The sequence below is a fragment of the Phymastichus coffea genome, unplaced genomic scaffold (assembly GCF_024137745.1).
Source record: "Phymastichus coffea isolate CEN01 unplaced genomic scaffold, Cenicafe_Pcof_1.1 PCOF00077, whole genome shotgun sequence".
Taxonomy (NCBI): domain Eukaryota; kingdom Metazoa; phylum Arthropoda; class Insecta; order Hymenoptera; family Eulophidae; genus Phymastichus; species Phymastichus coffea.
The window spans coordinates 1,317,847-1,340,108 of record NW_026706888.1 but is presented as its reverse complement, the minus strand read 5'-3'; the positions used below and the strand labels follow the sequence as shown (position 1 = coordinate 1,340,108).

At 44.7% G+C, this 22,262-nt stretch overlaps 3 protein-coding genes across 4 annotated transcripts; 2 read left to right on the top strand and 1 right to left on the bottom strand.

The window, feature by feature from the left end:
• Positions 1-3,718: 3,718 nt before the first annotated feature.
• On the top strand, positions 3,719-15,486 carry LOC131668373 (uncharacterized). The gene is made up of 9 exons (XM_058942482.1): positions 3,719-3,852; positions 8,464-8,712; positions 10,468-10,580; positions 11,361-11,470; positions 11,903-11,981; positions 12,058-12,197; positions 12,262-12,405; positions 12,844-13,066; positions 13,720-15,486. The coding sequence occupies exons 1-9, from the start codon at positions 3,772-3,774 to the stop codon at positions 13,928-13,930; spliced, it is 1,350 nt and encodes a 449-aa protein (XP_058798465.1). The 5' UTR covers positions 3,719-3,771; the 3' UTR covers positions 13,931-15,486.
• A 720-nt stretch (positions 15,487-16,206) lies between these two features.
• Positions 16,207-17,053, bottom strand: LOC131668410 (V-type proton ATPase subunit G). The gene has a single exon (XM_058942535.1). It carries the CDS (start codon positions 16,925-16,927, stop codon positions 16,568-16,570), a length of 360 nt encoding a protein of 119 aa, XP_058798518.1. The 5' UTR covers positions 16,928-17,053; the 3' UTR covers positions 16,207-16,567.
• A 656-nt stretch (positions 17,054-17,709) lies between these two features.
• LOC131668409 (nucleolar protein 58) lies at positions 17,710-20,537 on the top strand. Of its 2 annotated transcripts, none has more exons than XM_058942533.1 (7): positions 17,710-17,863; positions 18,045-18,121; positions 18,206-18,640; positions 18,721-18,943; positions 19,008-19,274; positions 19,357-19,852; positions 20,299-20,537. In XM_058942533.1, the coding sequence occupies exons 1-7, from the start codon at positions 17,819-17,821 to the stop codon at positions 20,469-20,471; spliced, it is 1,716 nt and encodes a 571-aa protein (XP_058798516.1). In that variant the 5' UTR covers positions 17,710-17,818; the 3' UTR covers positions 20,472-20,537. The 2 variants fall into 2 exon arrangements, with proteins under 2 accessions (XP_058798516.1, XP_058798517.1); XM_058942534.1 differs by having other exon boundaries at positions 19,357-19,874; positions 20,311-20,438.
• Positions 20,538-22,262: the final 1,725 nt, after the last annotated feature.

Genomic DNA, 22,262 nt, shown 5'->3' with positions numbered 1-22,262 from the left:
GTGCGCACGAGAGAGGAGCAGCGACAAAAATACACGTCGCAGCGAGAGGAGATCTGTTTCGCAAGAATTCGCGCGGGCTGCATTAGCATTTGCAGGCGCGGAACGACGCCGTAGCTCGTAATAAAATGTATAGAGGCGACGATGGCCTTCGCAAGGTTTTTGCTCACGGCGCAAAAAGGGAATTGAGCCTTTGGCATGTGAATGGGACTCGCCCACCTGATTCATCTGGCGCGCGCGATTTAGTCATCCTATACCGCGAAAGAATTTCTCGCGCTATTTTCGCTGCTTGCGAGCGTCACTTTTGGGTGTGAATGTTTGTACGAAGCAGGAATTAACGATTACGTGACGATTTTATGAATGGCGGGGGGAAGACGCTTCGGTGCTTTTATGATTTTGCACTGCAACAGGATTTACTTTCTTTGGAACATTAACTTCTTTTACTCCTTGCTTTATTCCAGCGCTTAAAATAAATAATCCATAAAATTCCACCCGAGCAATTCGTTTCTCCTTCTAACCAATGGTCATTACTCAATTGAAGAAATTTTCGAGTACCGATTTCCGTGAGTAATGGCGTCAGTGTAAGTGAAATTTTAACGCGATAAAGAAGCGATCTTGAACTGACCTCGATTCCAACAATGACTTATAGACTATTTACGAAACGTCACGGATTAAACGTTGAAGAGTCGAAAGTCCGTAAATGAAATAAAAAAAGAGAGCGAGCGAGAGGAAGAAGAATTGTGACGAGGTTGCGCTATTTTTCCCACAAATCACAGCAGCGCAATTTTCCAAACTGAAAAAAAAAATGCAAGATTCCAGTGCGCAAGGCCGCCGCGCGCAAATCGGCGAACGGCGCGGGGAGAGACGAGGAAACGGCTAATTTTCCGGAGAAACGGCCCGCGGCCCGTACGATCGAAGGAGGAGGCGCGTGCGCAACAGGAACGCGCGTCACTTTTGTTACGGGCGTGCGCGGCTACCGCCGCCAGCGTCATATCCTCGAGGTCGCCCTGATGGGCAGCACGCGATCTTCACCGGCAGCGCGCGATTCCCGCGACAATTAAAATAGCTCGCGTGCGCGCGTGTCGAAACAGGAAAGGCTCTTTGAGATCAAAACGAACCTGCCCGCGGATGTACAATTCAGCGCGCGCTCGCGTCGTATGTACGCAAAGCGGCTCGCGCGGCTATGGAATTCGGACACCGTAAACGCGTCGGCCATTGAAAAAGCGCCTTGCAATAGGCAGCAGCCTTGTTTCCGCGTGCAGCAACTTTTCAACGGAATGCTCGGAGAGAGAGAGAGAGAGAGAGAGAAAGAGATCCACCGATAGGAGTGTGGATTGAATGTTTGCTCCCGCTTGCCTCTTTTTTCCTTCATACTGTTGGGGATTGTTGGATATGGAAGTAACGATGAGAATTGCAAAACGGCCAATGGATTTTAATGGCGGTACACGGGAATTTTATTCGAAGAATCGATAATACTTTGTCTAATGGTCGACGTCGTTGTGCTAAACTAATGAGCAAGTTAGATGCAAATTTTATTGTCACAGATTTCGTTAAATCTTATTAAATAATATTTGAATATAGTCTCTTCGTTTTAAAAGTACGATACATTACTTTCATGAGAGTTTCTGTGTGTTGGTTGCGTCTGGTATCCCACCCGAAGACTAGCTAGCAATATATAATTTATTCAGCGCATCTATCAAAAAGAACAAAAATTTTCCATATATTTTTCAAATCGTTACATTTTAATATCGTTTATTTTAAGAGAAAAAATAAATAAATTTACGCACGCGAAAGAAGGGGGAAGGGAGTTAAAACTGGAACTCCACCAGCAATCTAGCAAAAGCTGCAGGAGGTCAATTCGTATAATGCAAAACGTAACGCGATCCTCCGACTGCTCCTCCTCTCTCTCTCTCTCTCTCTCTCTCTCTCTCTCTATGAATGTGTATCAGAGCATTGCGCTGGCTAGCCGCTGTAGCAGTGGTAGTGTTTATGCGCCTGTGACTTTCGTGAATACGGGCTCTGGTGATTTTTTTCCGCCTCTTCTCTACTGCGCAGCAGAGAGAGAGAGAGAGAGAGAGAGAGAGAGAGAGAGAGAGATTCGCCGCTATATCAGCGCGAATACAATGGCGAGGCATTGCATGGCTTGGAATTTCCGCGTATAACTTATTCCGCGTAGAATTTGCCCGTCGAGTTTCGGCTTTCTCTGGTCGGTCGCGGCGCGAGGATTCGCTCCCTCGGGCGCGAATTAAGCTCTGCGACGGGGAGGCGCGCCGCGCGCCTAGGCGAAAGCGCGACGCGGCCGTGCTTAAAGGCGGCAGGAGCATCCGATGACTTTAGAATACGCGCGCAAAGGTGCGCGGAGCGATCGGACGGAGATAGCTCGCGGCGCGCTCGGCCATTTAATCGACAATCGTCCTCGACGTACGTTGAAAATCGCGCGTACGCGTAAGGACAGGGGTGAAGGACCGCTTTCTGCTCCATTTTCTCTCCTCTCCCCCCCCGGCCGACGTCGATACGCTTCGTTAATTGGACTAATTCCAATATAAATGCGCATAAATTTCATTAGGCAGTCGCGCGCGCGCGCGCGCGCGCCTCATATACTCCGCGGGCTTCATTGCGCATTATATGACGTTGTTACAGCGCTCGTAATTAATTGCAATTAAGTGGCTATAGCAACGGTTTTATTCTATCCGAACGAAATAGGCATGCGGTAAGCGCGGTACAACCGGTTTTGCAGTTTTGCCTTTTTTTTTTTGTTTTCCTTTTTTTTCGATGAATGAATCTTTTCTTGAATGTTACCCAAGCCTATGACTCAATTTACTTTCAAAACACGTTAATCTTAGCATAGTTTTCCATGTGGGCTGCCTGCGACACACATCGAGCAATAATTTATTATCGCTCTAACAAATTGTTGCTGGCGCTGCCTTCTCTCTTGGAGTAAATGAAATTGACGTTGCATTCGGGCGCGGAGTCGATTGGCGACTCGGTCGACAACGCGCCGAATCACTGTTACGAATTTCACAAAGCACGTCGAGCTACGACGGGAAAAGACGTCGCTGGCTCTCGGTGCACGTTGTCTCGAGCGAAGGTCCCGTCGAAGGATCGAGACGTTAAAATCATTACGACAAATGCTCGATGCTCGTCTGATTGTTCGGAACGATAATTCGATTTCCACGTGGCTAGTTTTGCTCTTGTAAAACGCCCGAATGAAAGCCTTCGAATCGTCCGTCCATTAAATTTAATGATAATCGAGATCGCACGACGATCCCTCTTTACGCCTTCATTCGCCCAAACAAGTCACGATGCGTTCCAGTTCGGGACGGCCGCTTCATCGAGTAATCGATTGCGACAGCCGATCGACTCGCCACGGCACCGTCGGTGTACGTATTCCTCGATCGCGCGGCGACAGCCCTGGTCAGCTGCGCTCATTAGCATACGGCCGGCAAGATTTTTCGCGCGCATCCCAAACGTCTCACTCGCTTGGGCGGAATAGCGAGCCGCCGGCAGCACGTAACAAAGAAGCGTCGCTTTGTCCCGAGCGCGCCAGTTGCGTTTCGAAAGGCGGCGGCGGCGGCGGTGAAGGGGCTGGTGGGTCGCTCGAGGGGCATGCCGCGCTTGTAAAAAGCTCCTTCTTTTGCGGAGGAGCGCGCGAGAGACGTTTACGAGTGACGGGGCTGTTACCGATGCAGATCGCTCTCTGAAGCCGAGTGCTCTCTGTTCGCAGGAGGAGGTTTTCGAGCAGCTCGGGGCGGTAATTAAGCCGCTGTTCCAGAGATGGAGAGGAGACGAGCACGCCCGCCGCCGCCGCCGCTGCTGCTGCTACTGCTGCTGCTGCTGCTGTTCGTCCTTGGCGAGGTAACTTGGACCGCGCTCCTCGTCGCGCGCGTCAAAAGGACGAGTAACGGCGGACGGTCTCGACGACGATTACGCGCGCGCCGGAGAACGACGAGCGGCGAGAGGGGGTCATCCGTAGCGTAGCGCGCTCGAGGAAGTGCGCCCGGCGGCGCCGCGAGTCAACGATCGCGTCGGGGCAGCGGGCGCGCCGATGCGCCACGGAAGCGGCGCCCCTGCGACGACGGCGGCCACGGAGCGAGCGACGACGACGGCACCGGCTCGCTCGCCGCGCTTATCGCGCGCATCCCACTGGCCGAGATACCTCGCAGCTGAGAACCGAGCTTACGGTACTGCGCGCCGAAGCTGCGTAGCCTTTTCGTGTAATTGACGCGCGCAGCCACCGATTGCCGGGTTATTATGCTCGTCCCGCGAGCGAGAGAGGCGCGCGCCCTGCTTTTTGACCGAGCGCCGCGTCTGGCGGTACTTACGCGCGTGATTCGCAGGAGAAAGTCGTTTATTACCGGGCTTTCGTAATTTCCCGGCTCTGCGAACGACCCCCGATTTCACGTCTGTCGCTTCTCGGGAGAAGAACTACATATACGGAGACAGACGCGGATGACATGGCAGCGAGAGTGCGCAGCAAATGTGAAAGTCAACCGACGCGTGTGCGCGTGTGCATCGGAGGCCGCGAATGTCGTCACGATTGACATTTATCCACTGGATCAACGTCGTCTCTCTTTCCCGTGTGGAGCAATCGGATCCGGACCCGTGAAAGCTTCGCTCCTTCGACTGACCGTCGAAATTTATAGAAACAGACGCACGAGCCCGCCGAAATTTTCATCGACCAGGCGAGCGATTGCCAAAATTCTCACTGTTGCTGCGATCGGCGCTTAAGCACGTGCCGTCCGTGTGCGAAGAAAACAAGTATGGATCGTTCGATTCAACGTTTCAAAGCTCGTCAAACGCCATTCTCAAAGCAAGGACATTCGTCATCCTTGAGAGTGGCCTAATTTGAATGAATGTATTCTTTCACCCGAACGCGATACGCAACTCCAATATCCCCGAATATCGTCACACGGGAGGAGTCAGCGAAGTAGGTATCCGTCTGCGGCTTTTTATGGCTCGCAGCAACCTACGCGCCGATAATTGTTACGCGTTCGCGCTCGTTTCGCAAGCATAAAACGACAGGCACACACGCACACGCGCCTACGTGATCGGCATCGAGGTCGTTTGCTTTGCCGGAGATGATGCTCCTTAATTATGCTCTTTTTTTCTCTTTCTTTTTCGTTCATTCTGGAATTCGCGCAGGGAAAGACCTTTTGCGGTGTCTGTGTTCTTGGCGTGCTTGTTTTTTACCGTGGTGCCTTGAAAAGTTCGAGAGAATTTTAAGGAGGTATTTTTCGGTGTTGCACGTTAATTACACGTATTTGTAAATAAATCGTACGTAATTGGCTCGCGAAACGAAAAAATAAAAAAAAAAAAAGCGATTTTTTTTTCAAATTGGAGCACCATGACTTTGCTTCTATCGAAATGCACGACTCGCGTTCACATGCTAAGCACGCGAAAAGCGCGATCTGATTGTCGACGGCGTCGGCTGGCCTAAGAAAATCGGAAAAAAAATCTTTTTTTCTCCTACTCGAAGCGTGAAATTCCACGTTTCCGCGATGATCGGAAAAAGAAAAGAGAACGCTCCTCGTTAATCCTCGCGCGCGGTACGTACGCACACGCGGGGATCTCTTAAAACGCTCTTACAGCATTCTATATCTGCACGCGATCGCGCAGAAGGAGCTCTCCTCGGTGAAATGGCAATCCACGCGGCAAAACGTGCCAATTATAGGGTGGGAAATAAGAGAAAGAAAAAAAAAGGTAAAGCGCTGTTGTGCATTCAATGGATTCGGTAGGAGATGCGTCTGGTTATGATTTATTCTCTAAAGTGCGGTTTCGTGAAGTTTTAGCGTCGACGATTAGTTAATCGCCGGCCGTAAGAGACCGTTTCGCAAAGCCACTTGTTTATTTTTTATTTTTTCTTTCATCTCGAGCGAGAAATTCCTTCGGCGAGGAGCCGCACACGGCAATTCACCACGGACGATTCGTCAGCCCGCGCATCTTCCTTCGGCAAGTTCGCCAAACGCGCCTCCGAAGGGGTATACGCGCGTATACGTATCCCGCTACGCGCATCCGCGTTACAGCGAGGAGCTTCTTTCTCGCGCGCGCGCGCGAGTTCTCCCCCCATTGTCCCGTGCGCGCGCGAGAATAATACATCGGCTAGAGCTGGGATTTATGGTGCTACCGGCCGCGCCAGAACCCGAACCCGACGCGAGATTTACGGCGCGACACGTGTATATATGCGGCGCGGCGCGTGAAATCTCCGGCTGGAAATCGAAAGTCGCGCGTGGGCATCGGCGAGAAACCGAGGTCGGCTCGATAGTTACTTCGCTCGCTTTTGGCTTGTAGGCGAGCGGAGGAGCTCGCGTCTTTTGTTTGATATACATTTATAACACTTTGCAGTTTTTACGAGGTGCTCTCGCCCGCGGACGCCTTCGGGACGTTCTCGGGACGTTATGACAAATGCGAGTGGCGCTTCGTTTTTCGTTTTTCTCACCGCGAGATTCGTTTTTCCTTTCCTTCGAGAAAAAGTTCTTTGGGAGCGTAAGCCACGACGATTCACTGTTTCTGATTCATTGCGCTCCTCAGTCCTCGAGATACTGAAATTTTCACGAGATCCCTCTTAATAATTTATTCGCGCTGTAAGTTGAAGGATCGTATCGCTTAGCATCATAATCGTTCGAGGAAAAGCTTCCATTGGAATAACTCGTACGAACGCTCGCAAAATTCAATATTGAACGAGTCCATTTGGTTATGTGCAGCGAAAGGTTTTGAGAAGCTGTTAAAATACAAAAGATAAAATGGTTGCATTGTAACACGCATGCATTATGTAAAAGCCACTTTGTGCGTAGCCGTAGGATCGACCCGAGTCACAACAAAACTGTAAATGATCGCCGTCGACGCGCAAATGAAATTTTTCACGTTGGTCTCTTTACGAGAGTGATTCAGCAAGCTGCCGAACCTGTTCTCGGCTAGCATCGCGAGCTTTATGTGCAACTTTTTTCTTTCTTTCATCGTTTTCGCTTCGATACCCATCGCGCGTCCTTTTGTAATTCCCCGCTTTGTCATAGGATGAGTAAGGGATCGCAATTGACAAATGTGAAAAATGACGTAATAATTTGTTATTCGGATCGATTCCGACGCAATTCGCTTCGCGGCCGTGAGCATGCGTGCGAATAACGCAGGCGCACAGAAAAAGAATTTTGCCGCCTCGCCAATGCAACTCCGACAATTGCGCCTTGCCGCTTGGTTATTCGCCCTGTAGTCGCGCGAAAAGCCCAAATATCTTGGTTTTATTTTCCAAACACCTCGAAGGTGCAACGTCCCGTGAGTTACGCGCGAGTCTAAACGCAAAACCACCGCAATCGTCGTCGTCATCATCATTTGGGCGACGCACAACCTCGCGACCATTAAGTCCGAAATTGAAAACGCATTTTTGCCCTGGCGTCGCGCGTAGTAAAACGCGCCGCAGAGAGAAAGTTTCGCAAGCCGGTTCTTCTCGCTCTCCCAGTTTTTTCACTTTTCGGCGTGCGTTGCAATCGAGATTTCGTACGAGAGAGAGAGAGAGAGAGAGAGAGAGAGAGAGAGGCTCTTGAAGTATGCAACCGAACAATTAGGGGGAAATTGCAGCCGGGGCGTCACGACGTCCGAAACTGCCTCGTAAAACGTTATTTATCGTTGCTTTGAAGATGATGAATATAATGCCTTTGTGCGCGCGGTGCAGGGTGCTTTTCGTTCGGAGGTGTTGTTTAGACAATTACGCCGTCGCGAGCGCAAAATTTTCACGCCCGCGAGCGGCCGGTTCATTGTTTAGTCATAGATTTACAGCGCCCAGACGACGCGAGAGAGAAGTGAATTCCGATATTTCGTAATGCGCGCTCTCCTCGACTCGCCGATGAGCTGTTCAACTTTCTCGCGGACCGGCCAAGCGTTCCGACAGCCCGACGCAGCTCGTCCTCGGCGCGCGAAAGGACCAAGCGCGGCAATTAAAAATTCATCGATTACGCGGGTCGTCTTGCGCGCGCGAAATTGATTGAATGCCCTCTCCCCCTGCTTCAAAAAAGAAACGCGAGGTGCGCGCGAGCACGCAAATTTGGTCGGGCGTTTATCGACCTGCCTGCATCCTCGAGGAGACGAAGAATTGCTCCAGGGTCGACGAACCCTCGGTGCTTCGTAAACGAGAGGAGATCGTTTTCTCGTCGCGTACGCGAAAAAGATGGTGTGCGCGCGCGCGCGGAATAGGTTGCGCAACGAAATTTCGGACGTCCGTGCCCCGCTGCGTTGGCGCGCGATTCGTCGAGCCTGCGAAAAGTCACGGCTGCGCGATGGCAGACCGATGAAGAAATCTCGGACGGGCGTGTTCGATTATAGCCACGGCGGGAACGAATTCTCGCGTTGTCGATCTATCCGCGCGGCCCGTCGCGCGATCCGCCGACGAGGATCGTCCTCGCGAGACGACTTTTTTCTCGTTCCAGCTGAATGTTTTGTTTTGTTTTTCGTTACCTTTTCTCCACCGTCGTGTTTCAGGCAAGCTCGGAGCTGTTAGATTCGGAGTTCCAGCCGACGGTGACAGCGTCGTGCTTGCCAGGCACCATGAACATCCGCGTGAACTTCAATCACAGCTTCGTCGGGGCCTTGCATTCGCGCGGCCACGGCAAGGACTTTCGCAAGCCACCCTGCATGGTTGGCGGCAACGGCTCCAGCAGCATCACCCTCAGCGTTGACCTGTTCGCAATGCCCGAGTCGCCCGAGTACTGTGGAATCGTTGTGAATAACGTGAGTTACTTGGCGACTTTGCGAGCGGACGTTCCGCTTGAAAAGCTCGATAAGCAAATTTATTTGTTCATTTATCTGCGACGCAGCACAAAATAGCACGTTCCAATGGAACCACGATTAACACGACACGCTGACGGATCATTTGATCTTTCGCTAGCTCGTACGGCGATATGGGTAAAAGCGAGCCGGCTGGCGGAGATAAATTCCGCTTGGCTTTTCTAAAATAAAAAAAGAAAGCAATTGAGCAGCGATCAAAGTGCACGCGAGCCACCCATGTCGCCAATAGAATGGTAATCCCTGTTATTCTCGTCGCTTCGTCGATGCGAAAAGCGTTTTTGTTCTTTTATTTTATTTTATTTTTCTCTTCTTTTCCGACGATCGCAGCGTTCGATATAGTTTCGATATAGTCCCGGCAGAGTATAAATGAGATGCGTCGCTGCAAATAATTACAAGCTCTGGCGCGGCTCACAGGCTCGTAAGATATCATTGATTTAAGACGTTTTAAAAGTTGCGCCTTGATTCACGGCCGAACGTCGCCGTCGTCGATCCACTCGCGGCGTTATAAACTAAACAAAAGGCCTGGCCGTGTCCGCGGGGCGCGCAGCGAGAGAGAGAGAGAGAGTGAGCGCGCGCGAGAGAGCGAGGGAACAGGTTTTATTCGGTATGCACTTTTTCAAACGACCAGCCCTCGTGCGCCGAAAACTCGTTTTCGCGAGGCAACGGCTACGCCAAGCCCGACGGCGACTGTCGCGCTCGCTCTCGCCCCGAAATTTCGCACCGCGTTCCGTTCTACGTTCGCGCGCGACTCAGCGGGGTACCGGATGTTCTGCGCGCGCAGCCTCGTACCGTTACACCGCGCACCGATACACTATGATGGATAAAGAGCGAGGAAATGTATATGCGCGAAGGGTGTACCGTTGCTTATATCTATTCGTGCGAGTTTTTCCTTCGTTCTCTTTCCACGTTCCACTGAACTTGGCGCGCCCATTGTTGCGGGCTATCCCCGCGGTTTCTAATCGGCGATTATTAAGAGCTCATTAGTTGGGCTTTTGTCAGCCCGTTTTGTTTCGCGCGCGCGCGCACTTTCCGCGACACGAATCTTTAACGGGGGAAAGTATCGGCGCTTCGTCGCGCATGGAATGAATACGTTCGTTACGCGTTACGAGAGCTTGTATGCGTGTCTCGTTAGGTTGCTTTTGTAGAAAATCAGAAAATAATCCGAGGTCTGAACAATGAGAATTTCCTTCTGAAAAATAAGCCAAGAGATCGAATGCAAGGTAACTCACGATCGCAGTCGACCGTAGAGATTCATCAGCCGTAACTTCTCTGACAAATTTTATCTCTCTTAATGTATTTTCTTACCGGCTCACTGATGAGAATAAAGATCCAGCTGTGCATAGTTATTTACATATTTCATTTGTACTGTTGTATCATTCAGTTTGGTAAAAAGGAATAATCTACTGTCTGAGCGTATTCGGAATACTATCCACGGCTTCTATTATATTTTCTTTCTAACTTTCACAACAAAAATTTGCCTAGCACAATGACAAGCAAACGCACCCACCTGCAGCGACAGATCCACTAATTTAAATAATCCATCGAATAATGCTTCGTTCTCCTGGCACGAAATAATATCGGTTCACTCGTGACCAAAAAAAAACGATATCGCAATTGAGCGCCGCGCGCGCTACGATTAATCGAAGTCATCGATCGACTTGATATCTCATTTTTCTTATGCCGTTGTTGTTGTTGCAGCGCACGGACGAGCGTTCGCTCTCGATAGCGGTGAGGATACACAAGACCCTCGAGCTGGCCGAGGACAAGTTTTACGTAATCACGTGTGGCAACACCAAGTACAGGAATGCCAGGTAATACGCGCACGCGTTCGCGACTTTCACGCGCCGGCGTTGTATGTTTTTTTGCTCTTTCTCTGTCGCTCGCTCTCGTCGCTGTCCGCCGAAAAACGCGCGCGAGACGATAAATCGGAAGGCGACCGCGCGAGAGCGCATAGCCGAGGGGAGAAAGTGCGCGCCATGCCTCGGGTCGCTCGAGTTTCGCGTCCGTTCGCGTTCGCGGCTCGGGATGGCTCGGGAAACCGATTAGCTTCTGCGGCGTCAACGGGTTGCGAGACGACGGCGATAGCGGCTTCTGTAATTTTGCAATTTTGCGTTACGGCTCTCGCGCGACTCCGCGAACTCGGACGGTACATCGATTCGCGTTCGAACGTCCACTCGACGGTTCGCCAAGTGCGCCAACGCCGCGCGCGCGATTAATCAAGTTCAAGTCCGCGCGACTCGCTGCCTCGAGATGACATTCCCCGGCTTGGACCGAACGTAATCGAAGTTTATCGAGAAAGCGTCTCGCGCGATATCACTGGTCTCCGCTCGTAGCCGTTACACGAAGAGAGCTAGTAAGTCCTCGCGGACGATTACGTGTGCCGCGTTGGCGACTCGAGAAACGGAGAGAGATAGAGAGAGAGAGAGAGAGAGAGCGGAAGGTCGAACGAAGACGCGTCGCGCGCGAAATAAAATGAAAAAGAAAAATGGAACACGGCGCGTCGACCTTAACGACTGCACTCTCCGGGCGCGCGAAGGTGCGTCGAGGAGTCGGACACGATGATGGACAAATGCTTGCTCTATGTTGTGCAGGAACGAGACGTCGCTGGTGTCCTTGAGGCTGCTCGAGGGCGGGCGCCGAGTGCAGGAGGCCATTTTCGGACACAACTACACCCTGCGTGCCGAGATCTCGCCGCTCGACGGTACGTCCAGCTCTGCGCACGCATACTCGGGGCCAGTGAGAGAGCAGCCTCTGCGGCCAAGTACGGTGTTCGGCGAGCTTGCTGTCATCGTCTCTCTCTCTCTCTCTCTCTCTCTCTGGCCTCGAAACTCGCGCGTCAGCGCTCCGCCGCGTTGCTATCGCGTGCGATCGCACCGGCGTACGGAGCGAGGCGTCGACGTTTCGTTGTTCGCGCGTTGCACGGCTCTTTTTTCTTCTTCCACTCTTTTCTCATTTTATGATTTGTTTTATACGAGAACGGCACCGCTACCGATCGAACGCACTCTTGATCGGTCGTCAGCAGCGATGCTCAATCGGTTCCACGGAAGCGATCGCGAACGAGGATTCCGCGGGCCGATCGCTTCGCAGAAGCGCATTAACGCCGCGATCATCGAATAATGCTCGATAATTGCAGGTACTTACGGCTTCAAAGTGAAATCATGCCTCGGCTTCGATACCGACAACCACAACGTGTCCATCATTGACGAGCGAGGGTGAGTCGCCGACGCGCGTTCAGCGCGGCGTTCGGTAACGGCAATATTGACCGTGCGTTCTGTGTTGCGCGTGCAGGTGTCCCGACAAAGCGATGTTCATATCCAAGTTCGCGTACGACCGAGGCGCGGGCACCGCCGAGGCGACGCTCTCCGCGTTCCGCTTCTCCGAGGAGCAGAAGCAGCTGCACCTCCAGTGCGAGATAGTCCTCTGCAAAGGTAAGTAGGCACCTTGGGCTCGACAGCGCCTCGAATGAGCCCCGCCGGCTGGATCGTGTTGCAGAGAGCTGCGGCGAGCCGCTCTGCGACAACGACGAGAACGCCGTCGCGCTGAAAGGCAGCGGCAAGGGGCAGTCGACCAGAGAGGAGGAGGCCACGCTGCACGCCGGAACCAGCGTGTTTGTTCTGAAACCCGGTGATATGCCCAGTAAGTCCAACTGGAGCGCACCTTATCTCGCGGCGTTTTTCTTTTTTTTTTTTGCTTCCTTTCGTTCTTTCCTCTTCTTTGCCGCGTGTTTGCCGTCTGACGACGGTTTAATTGCTTTTTCTTACGAGTCGTCCGCGCGAGTTATGTCACGAGGCACGCGGAAAGCGTAGTTTAAAGATTTTTTTTTCTATTTTTTTTTTCTTGTTCTACGGGAACACTCGAAAAGTCAGTTTGTTTTTCGGCATTATTAGACGAGTTTTCGTAATAGCGCAAATTGAATTATTATACACCGGCGTTTTCTAGAGCAATTGATATTCGATCCTTATGAATCTATCGAGCAATCGCGGTATGATCTCGATCGTTAAAAGTTAAAAGTGGCGCGACGACAGAGCGAGGAAAGGAAACGAAAAAGCAAACGCTGACTGCTTCTCTCTACAGTGTTGTCGCCATTATGCGAGGACGGTGGAATCCACCCGAGCTGGTTATTATGGCTGGCAATAGCTCTGGGTATATTGCTACTGATAATGTTCATAATCAACGTGTTCCTGTGTTCGGCAATGACGTGCAGCTGCGCGCGCACGGAAATCATCGAAAAGGAGCCGTCGATCATCGAGGATTATGATCCATATCGTAGCTGGCACGGCTCCCAATACGGCTCGAGGTTTGACACTCTTAGATCTTCATGATTTCTCTAAAACAAATGACACCCGCAAAAAAAAGCAATTCGAAAAACGAATCAACCGGTATTATCCGCTATGGCATCTTGACATAGCACGGTAGGATTGTGTTTTCTCTTATATATCTATTTTATAATTACTGTCTGTTTCGTTCATGTGACTCGCGCTTTTCAAAGACATTTCAAGAGACCGTTATTTGGCTGACAAGCTGAAAGCAAGCTTTGCGATATGCTCCTTTCTGGAAGTCTCTTCAAATAGCCTTTTTACTTTTCCATTGTGGATTAATTCGTTAACTACGCTTCGCAATCGTTTAACGACATCTCTCATCGATATTAGCTCTAGAGAAGCAACGTACCTCTTACGACGGTACTCAATTGTGTATTAAATCAATGGCGCATGGAGTTTTAACGTAGACGATAGAACGCATCGAAATTAACACATTAATGGTAATCTCTCGCGAGACGGGTGTGCCATGCATAATTTAACAAGGTACATTAACAAACGGGCGTGGAACGAGGTTCGAGGAGAAACCATCGTGACGCACGTAATTACCGTCGCTGGGTGCGCGCGACGCCGAAAGTCGAAAGTCGGAGAGAAGCCCGAGCGCAGTGCTCAAGGACTAACGATGAATTTGCAGGTACTCGCTGAACGGGAAGCCGCACGTGAACGCGGGCTACACATCGGGCGGCTCCACGATGAACTCGACGCGCTCGATCTCGACGAACAGCGATCATTACGCGATAGTACACTCGCGACCTGGCAGCCGGTATTCCGGACCGGCGCACCAGCGCCATCACCATCATCGAGGCCCGTCGTCGAACATCGGCTCGCACTACTCCGCCAAGTGATTCGTTCGCGCGGACGTGCCTGTGCTTCGAGTGTGCTGCGTCTGCGTCTGCGTCTGCGTCTGCGTCTGCGTCTGCGTCTTCGTCTTCGTCTTCGTCTTCGTCTTCGTCTTCGTCTTCGTCTTCGTCTTCGTCTTTCAGAGCACGACTTTTCATGTATGTGCGTGCGTGTGCGTGTATCTGTGTGCGTTCAAGATGCCGTGCTCTGTTTTGTAAATTAAGTTCACGTAGAATTTAAGGAGAAAAGCAGCATACTGTACTACGATCATATAGCTAATGAATTAATTAATTGTAACTGCCGATTCGCCATTTCGTTCGTGGGAACTGCCCGTAATAAATCATCGCTTTCTTCCTTCAATTGGCCAAGTTTTCCCAAACTCGATTGTTCATCTATCAACGATGCGAAAGCTATAATTATAAAAACTGTTGAGAATGAAGAGCTTATAGTTATTACATAGTATTTTATGGGGTGTTAAAAGAGATGCAGTCGCAGCATGAGTCAAAATAATTATTAATCGAGTGTATATTGCGGAGAGTAGGTGTGACGCCGTTCACACACTCAACTACTAGCATTATTAGGTCTTAAGCGTTATCACAATATGCAGTGCCTCAGTACACCTAAATAATCCTCTGCTTTATCCTCATTCAGCCGCATATATATTAAAATTGTGGCCTAAATTAAACAAAAAATGGCCTTTTACCTTCCCGACAATCGACCTCAGGTTATTCACTCGAATCCCAGCAACGGACTAATGATACTGATGATTTCCAGTATTCCAAACGGACCACGTTCGAGCAAACCTTAACTATCAATTACGTTTGTTTCCAGACCTTTAATCGCAGACTCGCGTGTAATATCCATATGCAGACGCGAGAAACTGTTCGGTAACGCGCAATACGGCGCGAGCATGCGATTTGTCAATGTGCGCTTCAACTCGCAATGAAGAAACGAACGATGTTTTCGCGTGCGCGTTCGCGCGTAACCCTTTTAAGTTTTCAAGCACACCTACTTATTACATGCGGTGAAATTACTCCAGCGCAATTCATTTCCTGACGCAGTTCATTATTACGATTGCGCTGCGTGTATTTCTTTATTTATCTTTGCATATAGCCCCTACGTATACTGTATAAATTTACGTCCGCACAACTTTTAACTAATCTTTATATGTTCTTTTTCTTTTATATGGAATATCATTTTCGTCGCAAGAGGACAGTGTCGGTGTATGAAAATTTGGTTTCGAATGGCACCAGCGATACGAACTAACTTTTTTCTTTCTAATAGTAAGCGTATTTGTTATAAAGTTAGCATTTACGCGATGGGATATCTCTTGCGTCGCAGGTGGTGCAATACGTTTTTTTACATTGTCGCAAGTGGAATTTAAAAAAAAAAGTGTAACAATGTAACGCTTTAGTGAATAATAGATAATAGACTGAATTTTTAAATGACGAGTTATTGTATAAAATATTTAAAAAAAAAAAGAAATCTTGTACATTAATGTGTAACAAACGATTCATTTTATGAAAATACATCTTTAAACACTGACTGTGGAAATTTATTTGTATATAGTGTTTTATGATTTAAACTATTGCAGGAAATGCGATAGAAGAATCTTGTTTCATAGCTGTACTTGCGGATAGTACACGTTTTTCCGCAAGCTCGGACGAAAACATCACACGAAATACGAATTTCTCAGAGTTAAACTTCTGAAATGCATTTGTCAAAAGTTTATGGAAAAGTATCAAGAAACACATATTCTACCAGTGATTTGATATCATTTCATTTACCCTTTCATTAAAATTTAAAAACAATTTGGACCCAATTGAAAAATGTGGCTATGGACGAAATTATACTTACCGACAAATAATACGTATAACCACACTTACTTTTTTTATTATTTACATGCAGATTATATTTTTCAAGATTATTTATCATGACATGTGTATATATACATAGTAAAGTTTTACTTTTTTATTGATTCAATTTTTCAATTAAATCTGATTCATTTGTAAATTTAATACACGATAGACATAGATAGTGACATGTAACCTTGAGCATCCATGTTAAAACTTCAATGAATTATAATTGAAGAATTATTGGATTTTTCAGTACAGGTTATCAAAACAGTAGTGACATCAATATTTTGTAAGTTAGAAATATTAATCATAAAAAAATCTTGATATTACTTGTCAACAAAACACAAATATTAATAAATAAATCAACAGACATTTTTAATGTTCAAAGTAAATATAATTGTTGAATTAGTAATCAAAAACCATGCTTGACAAATTTACACCTGTTTATTGGACGAGATTGTTGTGATTAATACATGAAAATATAATTCCAAGCAATCTTTGTACAATATAGGATAAGTAATAACTCTTAATAAGTTTTTTTTTTCAAATATAACAAGATCAAACATTGTACATACATTATCTTGAACATAAGTGCAACAATAAGCACTCCTGAAATACATTTTCTTTTTTATGTTCGATGAATCACAATAACAGTTAATACTTGATTTTAGACTGCGAACAGTAGTAGTACATACATACTACTATGACGATTGATGCTGCAGAAAAGCAAAATAATAATCTATACTCGAATCAATTGTGTGCTAAAGCAATTAAAGTGGAAATTACTTAGGCTACTTCAATGCGGTAATTTTTGTGCAGTTCGGGCTTGATGTTGTAGACCAGCTCGAGAATCTTGTGCATGACAGGGTCCTTATTTTGGGACAACTGACTGTTCATTTCCTCAATCTTAACTCGAGTGTCAGCATCAATTCTTGCGGCTACATCCTCCTTGGATCCCATGTGCTTGGCCTCGAATTCACGGAATTGCTTTTCGCGTTCTTGTCTGTACTTTTCAATTTCTTCCTGAGCCTCCTCCTTGGCTTGCTTCAATCTGCGAGCTTTGCGTTTCCTCGCGTCTGACACTTTCTCAGCTGCGCGTTTCTCAGCGGCAAGCAGTTGTTGTATACCTTGAGTTTGACTTGCCATGGTTTTTGTTGATGGGCGTTGGATTCTTGTTCAACAAAACTTTCACAAGAGGACGAGCGGAATAACTGGATATGAGTACAGTTGTCAGCTGACTTGTGCACTTCTGGCCTGGTGCGCGTGAGAGGAGTGCCAATGTCACGTGAAAAATCAATAAAACCAACTTGAAGTTAGCTCTGTGATACGTATCGAAATTCTAAGTTTTTCAAGCATTTAAATTATATTATTTTTATTCATTTTCATTTTTTCAGATTTTTTTGAGATTAAGGCATATTTTCTATTTTGTTACATAAAATATTTTATGAACTTTGACAAAAAATTTCAGATTTTTTATAATCATTTCTTTCTTTAATACGTTAATTAACTTTAATAACAACGATCTAAAAAATCACATTTACTAAAGCTATATAATTTGGAATAATTGTATTTCAATATTAATTTAGTGAGTGTAACTTTTTATTTTGTTTTCTTTCATTTAAGTTGAAAGTCAGTAAGTATATCAATGTATCAATTATCCTTTAAAAATAAATAATTAAATTTACCGAAATATAAATAAATGTTTTTATTAATTATGGAGATTAAAAATAAACTGAGTTATTCGATAAGAATGTCCTTTTCATTTTGGAGTATTATAATTTTAATTAATGCTGCTACGATTAAATTATAATTATCAATAACAGAAAAATAGATGATTGATTAAGTTGGCACTAGATGGCAGCCGTGGCTTCGAGCTAGCCGTAGGTTTTGAATTACATGGAAGATGGAACGGTGTGGTGCATCGGCATTCGATTCGGCGTCTCGGTAGTGAGAACACACGTGCTGTGTGTTTGTATTAAGTATATTGTTATTATTTTTAAATGAAAAGCTGAGTGGTTATTTTAAAAAATTTTCAAAATGTTAGTTCTTTTCGAAACTCCGGCTGGTTATGCCATTTTCAAGGTCAGTGGTACAATATTTTCATATCTTTTCCTTCACTTAACCCTCAATAATGCACACGTATTCCTTTGTATAGCATAATTTTATATTCCTTTTATAAATGAATTATTAACAAAGTCGGCTATTGTTATTAGATTAAAATATACCATACGTAATAATGGTTGATGTTGTTTTATTATTGCAGCTGTTGGACGAAAATAAACTTTCGAAGTCAGATAACCTTTATCTTGACTTTGAAACCCCTGAAAGAGCTGGTAAAGTGTAAGTAAAAACAAAATGTCAATTTATTAAAAAATAAAAGAAAACAAATATTTTTTTCAATTATAATTAACATACTTTTTCTAGTCTAAAGCTAAAACATTTTGAAAAGTTTGCTGATACTACAGAAGCTCTTGCTGCCACGACTGCAGCAGTCGAAGGCAAATTATGCAAATCTCTGAAAAAATTGCTCAAAAGGCAATGTTCCGAAGTCCAGGAGCAACTGGCTGTGGCAGATGCCAAGCTTGGAAATGCAATAAAAGCCAAATTAAATTTGGCATGTTTGAGCAATAGTTCAGTACAAGAACTTATGAGGTGCATTCGCACACAATTAGATAGCTTATTAGTTGGCTTACCAAAAAAAGAAATGGCTGCTATGGCTTTAGGCTTAGCCCACAGTCTGTCTAGGTATAAACTAAAATTTTCTCCAGATAAAATTGATACTATGATCGTCCAAGCTGTCAGTCTTCTGGATGATCTTGACAAGGAACTGAACAATTATGTTATGAGATGCAGAGAATGGTTAGTATTTGGTTTCGATGAACTTATCAATAGTTTCAAATTTAATTGCTGTTGTTTATTGAATATTTTTTTGATTTTAGGTATGGTTGGCATTTTCCTGAATTAGGAAAAATTATTGCAGATAATACTGCTTTCGTAAAGGCAGTAAAACTGATTGGAACGAGGGAAAATGCAGTCACCTCGGATTTTTCTGATATTCTGTCAGAGGAAGTTGAAGAAAAGGTTAAATGCGCTGCTGAGACATCGATGGGAACAGAAATTTCCCATGATGATATTATCAATATTCAACAGTTGTGTGATCAGGTAAATGCAGTAATTGAGTTTGATGTACACGAGACATTATTCTAACTTATTAATTATATTTTAGGTGATTGAAATTTCTACGTATAGAGCACAGCTATACGATTACCTAAAAACACGAATGATGGCCATGGCTCCAAATCTCACAGTCCTTGTAGGTGATTTGGTTGGAGCTCGTCTGATTTCTCATGCTGGTTCTCTCATCAATCTGGCCAAACATCCAGCTTCCACTTTACAAATCCTAGGTGCTGAAAAAGCTCTATTCCGAGCCCTCAAAACCAAAAAAGACACGCCAAAGTACGGTCTTATTTACCATTCACAAATCGTTGGTCAGGTAAGCTGTATTTAAATTTTTAAGATTTTTCATAATCATTCAATCTATATTGCTTATTCATATTTGTAATGTGTTTTGCTAGGCTACGACGCGAAATAAAGGTAAAATTTCGCGTATGCTAGCAGCCAAAGCTGCACTTTGTACGAGGGTAGATGCTCTCGGCGAAGACGCCGATTTTGAATTGGGAGCCGAACATCGAGTCAAACTCGAAAATCGGCTCAGGTTACTTGAGGAAGGTAACCTGAGAAAATTGAGCGGCACCGCTAAAGCTAAAGCTAAATTTGAAAAGTTTCATTGTAAAAGCGAGATACTCGAGTATCCTGCTTCTGCTGATACGACATTACCAGCTGGAAAGAGGAAGTATTCACAAATTCAGGAGAAGCCACTAATTGAAGAAGTTGGTGACATTGAGACTTTTGAAGCTCCCAAAAAGAAGAAAAAGAAAAACGAAACTGAAATGGAAGTCGAAGTTGAAGTTAAAGTAGAAGAAGCCGAGGAAAACATACCTCAGAAGAAAAAGAAGAAGAAGGCCAAGCAAGAGACTGCTGAAGAGGAGGCTCAGGAGCTTGAGGAAACTGATGGAAATTGAAGGTGGAGAAGGTTAGTACTTTTCATAATAAAAATTTAATTTTATCATAAAAAAAATGTTAGTCATTTTTAAAGAGTTATTCTATTTTTTTTTATTTTTTTTATTTTTCAATATTTTTCTAAGCTCATCGAAAAACAGTCAATTCAATAATTTTGCGAAATTCTGGAGCAAAGAAATAAGAAAGTGACACCTAAATACTATACATAAAAATTATCTCCGCTCAATTTATTAATGACAACGTTTCGCTACTTTGTCTTCCAATCTCATCAGGTCCTTTATTCAAAATAAATCAATCCGTTATGCGATTTTATTTATAGTATTTTTGTGTCACTCTCTTATTTCTTTGCTCCAGAATATCGCCAGATTTAATATGATCGACAGTAATAATATCGTTAATTCAATGATTTGTCTTTGACCATTCACTGAAATATGAATAATCAATTCCAGAAGGCAAGAAAAAGAAGAAAAAAAAGAAGAAGAACCGTTTAGAAGAGGCCGAGACCAGCCAACTAGAAGTTGAAGAGCAAGATCCTACAGTAATAGAAGAAACAGTACCTGGAGAAAAGAAAAAGAAGAAAAAGAACAAATCTCTATCAACAGTGGATTAACATATAGATTTATCATGTAATATAGTTTTGTATATAAATTCTTATATTAACGACTGTGATATATAATATGTTTATATGGCATATATTTATATATATATATATATATATATATATATATATATATATATATATATATATATATATATATATATATATATATATATATATATATATATATATATATATATATATATATATATATATATATATATATGTAAAACATATATGTAAATATAACATAAGAAAAAGAAGAAATTTAAATCAAATGATTGATTTAACAGCTAGATTTATCATGTTATATAATTTTGTATATAAATTCTTACATAAAGGACTGTGATTGCTATAAGATTGAAGAAAAATTAAGTTTTTGAGAAAGACCATATTTTCTGTAATTTAAGACATTTTTTCAACAGTGTTAGGTTTTATATTTTTTAAAACTACGTAAACTATACCCATATTGTGTAAATAATACACTCGATTATTTTGAATAAGAGAAAAACACGGAGAAACGACATTCCTTGTGTACCTTCATTTGTAATACTATCGTCATTTTCTATACCATTTTTTGTATAAGAAGGGTTAATAAATTTATAACTAAAAAATTGTATTGTATTATTCTTTTATTTTATTGATTGGCAATCAGGTTTATTTAGGTATGAGGGAAGTGTACATCGACGTGTTAGTTACAAACGAAACGCATACAAAATATTACTAAAAAATTGTAAACGCTAGGGCGTAGAGATATATTCTCCATTAGTTTTCTTTTCTATAGTCTATCGCATTAAACGTCGAACAAGACTTTCTTAAATTCGGTTGGATTTACTCGTCGAACGATTAGTCACTGTTTACTGGTTGATAGTGTTCAACTACACAGCAAACCAGTATGACGAAAAAAAGTTAATGTCCATCCGATGAAATAATAAGTAGCACAATCTTCGTGAGCTCGCCGGAGCACTACAGCATGTATTACATTAATCAGTGTTACAATCAACTTCCTTATGTAATTAACTTCTTATACCAGAGTGTCAATAATTCGTAAAATTATAGAGTAAAGAGTGCAATGTAATAAAATTTACCGAAATATAAATAAATGTTTTTGTTAATTATGGGGTTTAAAAATAAACTGAGTTATCCGTTAAGAATGTTCTTTTTATTTTGGAGTATTATAATTTTAATGCTACTACAATTAAATTATAATTATCAATAACAGAAAAATAGATGGTTGATTAAGTTGACATCAGATGGCAGCCGTGGCTTCGAGCTAGCCGTGGATTTAGAATTACATTTCGCTATTTGAAATGAGAGAAAGACCATCAAGCGTAATTTCTCTTCGATGGATGTCGAATGGTCGTTTTCGTTCGTCGCGTATTGTCGTGATGCGAAACAAGAGATTGAGAAAAACGAGAGCGAGCTATAGCCAAGGCTCACAAACTCGTGAGGTGGGAAGGAAAGAACGTGGTCGGTAAGGTAATAGCGTTTCGTCCCGGTGTTATCGGCTAGACTCGTCAGTGAGCTGCGAAGATAGCCCTCGGATTTTCATGGGAAATTGTTAGCCAAAAAGGGAAAACGGCATTAATTGCTCTAATTGTCGCTAACGTACGTGGTAATTTCCCATTTACGATTAATCAATGGGAAATAGTGGAAAATCGCATTTTTCCGTTTACCTACTCACTAGCTCATTTTTACGGTTATTGAAGTGTTTGGCTAACAATTTCCCATGAAAACTCGGGGGCTATCTTCGCAGTCCTCATTGTTGGGCCGTTATGCGGGCTTATACATATTCAAAGAGCG